At 42.8% G+C, this 6,994-nt stretch overlaps 1 protein-coding gene across 1 annotated transcript; it reads right to left on the reverse strand.

The window, feature by feature from the left end:
• Window positions 1–2,269: 2,269 nt before the first annotated feature.
• Window positions 2,270–6,112, reverse strand: LOC141250381 (uncharacterized). The gene is made up of 5 exons (XM_073669942.1): window positions 5,112–6,112; window positions 3,594–5,000; window positions 2,887–3,455; window positions 2,560–2,639; window positions 2,270–2,371 (listed from the first exon to the last, which is right to left on the reverse strand). Exons 1-5 carry the CDS (start codon window positions 6,110–6,112, stop codon window positions 2,270–2,272), a joined length of 3,159 nt encoding a protein of 1,052 aa, XP_073526043.1.
• Between the last annotated feature and the right edge of the window lie 882 nt (window positions 6,113–6,994).

Here is a 6,994-nt window from a genome sequence, read left to right on the forward strand (position 1 = left end):
AAGTGTAAGGAGAACAAATATTATGTGGAGTACACGTCCGACCCGAAAACAAACAAGATCCAAGACGTTTTCTTTGCAAGCCCGGATGGGATAAGACTTCTAAGGGAATTTCCATACGTTATCCTGCTAGACTCCACTAATGTGTAAGTCAGTCTCGCTAGAATTCATGTTTTGTATTACGTCAGACCGATCTATGTTGTGTTGAACTTCCCTATTACGTACAAGTACGACAGTCCCTCCTTGGAGATTGTAGGTGTCACATCGACGTGGAAGAATTTCAATGTCACCGGAGCATTCCTTGCCCGCGAGGAGACCGAGAACTACACATGGGCCATAGAGCAACTTGCAAAGTTGTTCTTCAAAGTCAAACAACAACCGACATGTGTAGTGACGGATCGGGAGGCGGCGTTGATGAAGCCAGTTTATCGTCTGTTTCCAAACGCGAAGTTCTTGCTATGCAGGCTTCACGTCCAACGGAACTGACTTCTAACTGGATGAAGCCCATTTAGAAAGAACAAGGTGAAGTTTTTCCAAACGCGAAGTTTTTACAACTTCGTTGTGTTTTAACCGGGCTCCTCCTCTCGATATCTATTTCTTCCACACAGGTTATCATCCATCCGAACTCGCCCCTCCCTCCACTGAACGTGTTGTGGAGCCATCATCATGAACCATCAGCCTATGAAATGCTTGTGCCCCTTGTTCCACGGTTAGGAGCCTATCAGTTTGATGCGGCCGATAGGTATACACAATCTAGACGGGGAAGAAAACAACGTAGCTCTCATGTAGATGTCGGTGACTACGGTGCTGTTTGACAATGTACTATTAAGTCCATGTTATACTAAGTTTGTTGTTGTTATGGTTTGACACATTGCTATAAATTCCGCACCTGAGCTAGCCTACGGTGTTCCGCAGACAAAGGTAAACCTTAATTCTGTGTTCATTATGTTTCAACTTCATGACCTATTTCGGTAATATACGTAGTTGTATTCCAGGAACAAATGGCAACGTATGACTTCAGTCATCATCATGATGATGCTCTGCTTGGCTCCATCCTGTACTACATTCGTACGAATCCTGGGTGCACAGAGCTAGACTGGGATGTTATTTCGGAAAAGTTCAACGAGGCAACTAGGGTTGGTGAAATGCCATGAGTGTTAAGGCTGAGGTTTGGCATGCTGAAGAGCATGTATGCTCAGTGGACGAGGTTCGTAAGGGATTATCCCGAAGGACCCGATACTGCCGTTGACGACGAATGGTGGAGTACAAGTTGCCCCCCGAGTATGAGAAATTCAGGGGCCGTCCAATGCATCCCACCATAGTTGAGTTCCTAGCTTGCATCCCTGCGAACTTCATCGGGTGAACGTCGCATCTGTCCACCGTGTGTAATCCTATCGAGTTGTGTTATGTTGTGTATCGTGTTAGTTTCATATAACGGTATCCTTATGTTGTTGTGTTGTGTTGTACTTTCGTGTTCATTCCATGTGCCGTGTTCACTAGTGGAAAAAACCCTTTTAGAGACGGGCATTTTGACACTTGTTGAGGCGTATACCGTTCGCAGCAAATGAGGGGGCTGCAACAAGTGGGAACACTTTTAGAGGCGGGCTAAATACGCCTAAAAAAAGACCCTTTTAGAGTCGGGCCAACAGAGGCCCGCCTCTAAAAGGGCCTCAACAAGTGCCTCATTGGACACTTGTTGAGGCGGGCCGGCCCAGTGTGCGCCTCAACAGGTGCTTGTTGAGGCGGGCCGGCCCAGTGTGCGCCGCTAAAAGTCCGCACCTGTTGAGGCGGGCGTGCTTAAGCCCGCCTCAACAGGTACCATTAGAGGCGGGCCTTTCAGGCCCGCCTCTAATGGGGCCTCAACAAGTGCCACTTTCGGCACTTGTTGAGGCGGGCCGGCCATGTGCGCCGCTAAAAGTCAGCACCTGTTGAGGCGGGCGTGCGTAAGCCCGCCTCAACAGGTGCCTTTAGAGGCGGGACTAACGAGGCCCGCCTCTAAAGGTGCCAACTTGTTGAGGCGGTTTGCTTTAAGCCCGCCGCGACAAGTGCCTTCGGAGGCACTTGTCGCGTATGTTTTAGAGTCGGGCGTAAGGATGCCCGCCTCTATAATTTGGAAAAGAGAGCCGCAACAAAACAGTAAGCTGGCCCCTACCTGCTCTTAGAATCGTCTGAAATAACCACACACAAATTTATAGAAGAATGTACTTTTATACAACAGGTTTGACCAGAGTACAATTAAATTCTCAACAACAGTTTACAAGTACGATTAAGTTCAATCCGATGATAGATATGTCGATGTAAAATATTGTGCCCATTGCTCACGAACTACATCCATTTCTTCAACAGTATATGATGTCGTCCTCTTAGTATATAGCTTCATAAGAAACACAGAAATTATTGATAAAAAACTCAAAAATATCAATGTATAGTTAAACACTTGAAATGCCCTAGAACATCCACGCAATACAGTCATGATGTTGTTAGTATTCCAAAAAGAACTAATTCATAAGCAAGGAAGGAACCGAGCAAAGAAGGGCGAAAGGAAGAGGGTCAGAGGGATACTCGGCCCATTACTCGGCCGAGTATCCCTCTGACCCTCTTCCGAAAGTTCGCTTTAACTTGGGGGGTTACGAAAGGAGGAACTTGGAGAATAATAAAAGGGGGTTTTCGAAGTCAAATATCTTACAAATTCAGTACTCGAGATGCATCAGCATTTTCTCTTTCATCAGCCATCCCACGCAAGAATTCCTGCAACAAAGTAAAAAAAATATAATTAGATCATGATTTCATGAGTAGATATAAAAAAACAGGCTAATGGTTAGTATATGATTCCACCTCATCTTATTCATTCGTGATTTGTAACCCATATTCCCTCCCTATGATCTGTACGGATATGATTAGTATTATTTATATCTTCCTCCTCGGGTAATGGTTGAACAACAGTTGATAACAAGGGTGTATCGTCATACTCGTCATACTCATCTTCATCCACAACATCATCAATACCAAGAATATGTCTTTTACCTTGGACAACTGCACGCCATCTAGGATCAACATTGTCTACCACATAAAAAATCTGCTTAGCTTGTGATGCTAGAATGAATGGCTCGTCACTATCACTTAATCGGTCAAAGTTTACCAATGTCAGACCCGGATATATTTCATCTTGCTTCACCCCGTTAGGGTTGTTGACCCACTTGCACCGGAAAACAGGGATTGTAAAATTGTTATAATCAAGCTCCCAAATTTCTTCGATTACACCATAATATGATTGTGTCGCATCAACCGGTCTTTTGTCCTTAGCGCTCGCATAGACCCTAGATGATGCAATAACCTTCACTCCACTATTCTGCACCACACTCTTTTCATCTTGCCTTCTAGTGTAGAATGTGAACCCATTGATATCATATCCTTCATAAGACCGAACACATAGTCGAGGACCCCGAGATAACCACTTGACCGTATCAGAAACGTCATGTTCTTTCCTAAGTTCCTCAGCTACTTCCTTCTTAAACCAATCAACAAATGTCCGATTATGTTCCCGCATCAAAGCTCTTTCATTCAATTTCGGATTCTTGTGCTGCAATTCAGTGTAATGCTTTTCTATGTAAGGATTCACCTCTGTAAGATGCTGCAACACACAAAGATGTGCCTTACTCTTCCTTTCAGATGGAGGAGATATTACTTTTTTACCAATTACTCCCTCTCCTTCAAGCCTCCCTGTATGACGAGATTTTGGAAGACCTATTGGATGAAGCCTTGACAAAAACTCAGCTGCGTATTGAGATATCTCTTCATGAAGGACGCCACGAATGATACTACCCTCTGGATTCGCCCGATTCTTTACTTTGTCCTTTAAACCGCCAAAAAATCTCTCAAAAGGATACATCCATCTTAAATATACCGGACCACATAACTTGATTTCTCGAACCAAATGAACAATCAAGTGCACCATTATATCAAAGAAAGACGGCGGAAAGTACATTTCAAATCGACACAAAGTTTCAACAATATCAACGTGGAGAGCATCCAATTTTTCCGGATCAATAACCTTAGCACATATCGAACTGAAAAAGACGCACAGCTTTGTTATAACATGTCTCACGTGTTTCGGCAATATCCCACGAAGTGCTATCGGTAAGAAAACATTAAGCAATACATGACAATCATGAGACTTCATACCAATCAACCGAAGGTCCGGAAGAGAAACTAGACGTTTTACGTTTGACGAATACCCCGATGGAACCTTAATGCCATGTAAGCACTCACAAAACACCTTTTTCTCCTTTCTTGACATTGTGTAACAAGCCGGAGGCAGAAAAGTCCTTTTACCATCCGGTTTTACTACCGGCCACAAATCTGGTCGAATATTCCTCTCCTTCATATCAAAACGAACATTCTGATTGTCTTTCGTCTTTCCGGGTATATTTAGCAAAGTCCCAATTATGGCATCACAAACATTCTTTTCAATGTGCATCACATCGAGACAATGCCTAACCGACAAATCTTTCCAATAAGGTAGATCCCATAGTATAGACACTTTCTTCCATAAAACACCCTTTTTAGATTTGGACTTGAAGCACTTGCCATATTTAGTGTCAACATTTTTAATCCGTTCATAAACCTGTGATCCTGTCAAAGGTGTACGAGCTACTCCTTCCTCGGTGTACCCATTGAACTCCTTCTTCTTTTTACGGTAAGGGTGATATCGACTAAGGAACTTCCGGTAATCTAGATACACATTTTTCCTGTAATTACTCAAGTAGGCGGGTTTCATATCCTCTTCACATACAGGGCATGCTTGTTCTCCTTTGGTTTTGTACCCAGACAAGTTTCCATATGCCGGAAAATCATTTATGGTACAAAAAACCATAGCTCGCAAGGTAAAGTTTGAGTTGGTGTATGCATCGAACATTGGGACACCTTCATTCCACAATAATTTCAAATCATCAACAAGTGGAGCAAGATACACATCTATGTCATTCCCAGGTTGCTTAGGCCCGGAGATAAGGAGTGATAACATGATATACTTGCGCTTCATACACAACCATGGAGGAAGATTATAAATCGCTAGAAGAACCGGCCAGGTGCTATGTTGGCTGCTTAGCGTACCATACGGACTCACACCATCTGTACATAAAGCAAGTCTCAGATTCCTAACCTCATCACCAAATTCAGAATATTTCTTATCAATATTTCTCCATTGAGGAGAATCAGCAGGATGTCTAAGCTGTCCATCTTTCTTTCTCCCTTCTGCATGCCATCTAAGATTTTTGGCTTCCTTCTTTATCGAAAACAAACGCTGAAACCTAGGTATTATTGGAAGATACCACATAACTTTAGCTGCTGGGCCCCTCTTAGCCGAATTTATCCCTTTACGCTTGTAACGAGATGCACCGCACTTTGGACACTCATCAGAATTTTCATGTTCATTTCTGTAAAGCATACAATCATTTGGGCAAGCATCTATCTTGACTACATCTAAGCCTAAGGGACACATCAATTTTCTGGCGTAATAAGTAGAGATAGGCATCTCATTGCCTTCTGGTAAAAATTCACCTAACCATTCCAATAAGGTGTTGAAACTTCCATCAGTCCAACCAGAAGCACATTTCAAGTTGTAAAGTATTGACACAGCCTCTAACTTGCTAAATTTTGTACACCCAGGATACAAGGGAGTCTCTGCAGCCTTTGATACCTGTTCGAACATCTGAGGTTGTTCGTTCAAGTGATCTCTCACCCCATCCATCATCCCATTTATTTCATCATCTTCTTGGTCATCATCCATCTCATTATTCTCAGCAATATCATCATCACTATCATCAGTGTCTACCCGAACATCAAACTCATTGACACTAGTACTTGGACGATCAGGTATTTTCTCACCATGCCAAAACCAAACATGATAATCTTCTTTGAAACCACGACGAAATAAATGATCCTCAATCTCATCAATATCATCTAACCGCCTTATATTCTTACAATCACGGCAAGGACAATAGATTTTTTCTGCTTTCGTACTACGTTGGTGTGATAAAGCACATCTAATAAACTCCTCAACCCCACTCAAGTATTGTGTTGTAGTATGGTCACCGTACATCCAAGGACGACTCATTTCTAGTAATAATTGCAAGAAGAGGAAGATTTAATATCATTTTTAATAACTATCCCGCCAAGGGCCTAAATTATGAATTCTATCCCGCCAAGGGCCTAATTTAATAGATAATAATACACAACTAAGCAAGAAAAAATACAAACGCAACTATCCCGCCAAGGGCCTAAATTATGAAATCTATCCCGCCAAGGGCCTAAGAACTTAGGGTAGAAGTATTACCTTGATTCAATATCGATCCTTCAAGACAACGCCTCAATAAACTCCTTCAATGCAAAAGCTATAACCACAAAAAATTGTATATAAATTAGGTGTATACTTTTCATATTGTCATTGGGGCATTTCATCAAACACCTTCAAGGCACAAACTATAAACACAAAAAATACACAAATTCGGGATAGATTTAAACATTTAAATGCACAAGTTGTTAGTATTAGTTGTTAGATTTGACTAGGATGGAATATAGTATATGAATTAAGGGTATATTCTTCATATTTTCATAGAGGCATTTCATCAAACAATTTGAATGCACAAACTATAAACACAAAAAAATGAACAAATTGGGGGTAGATTTAAACACTTAAATGCACAAGTTGGTAGCTAGATAGAATACTTACCGGCCAGCGAAGACGAAGACGAAGGGCGGGCGTTCTCGGCCGAAGAGCGAATGAAGCGCGGAGAGGAGAGACGAAGGGCGAACAGCAGAGGAGAGACGAAGGGCGAACGGAGAGGAGAGAAGAAGGGCGAACGGCAGGCGGGTGTTCTGAGCCAAAGGGAGAACGAGAGGAGAGACGAAGGGCGGGCGTTCTCGGCCGAAGGGAGAACGAGAGGAGAGACGAAGGGCGGACGGCGGGCGAACGCGAAGGGAGAACAAAGAAGACGAG

This window comes from Phyllobates terribilis, unplaced genomic scaffold, assembly GCF_046119375.1.
Source record: "Phyllobates terribilis strain yellow unplaced genomic scaffold, ASM4611937v1 Scaffold_5582__1_contigs__length_50678, whole genome shotgun sequence".
Classification (NCBI taxonomy): Eukaryota; Metazoa; Chordata; class Amphibia; order Anura; family Dendrobatidae; genus Phyllobates; species Phyllobates terribilis.

Excerpts from the sequence above, each read along its gene's own strand:
- LOC141250381 (XM_073669942.1), bottom strand. The coding sequence starts at position 6,112 with ATGAGTCGTCCTTGGATGTACGGTGACCATACTACAACACAATACTTG. Across the intron at positions 3,456-3,593 it reads AATCCTTACATAGAAAAGCA|CAAGTGGTTATCTCGGGGTC; the intron begins TTACACTGAATT and ends TTCTGATACGGT. Across the intron at positions 2,372-2,559 it reads TCGGCCGAGTAATGGGCCGA|CTATATACTAAGAGGACGAC; the intron begins GTATCCCTCTGA and ends TTTCTTATGAAG.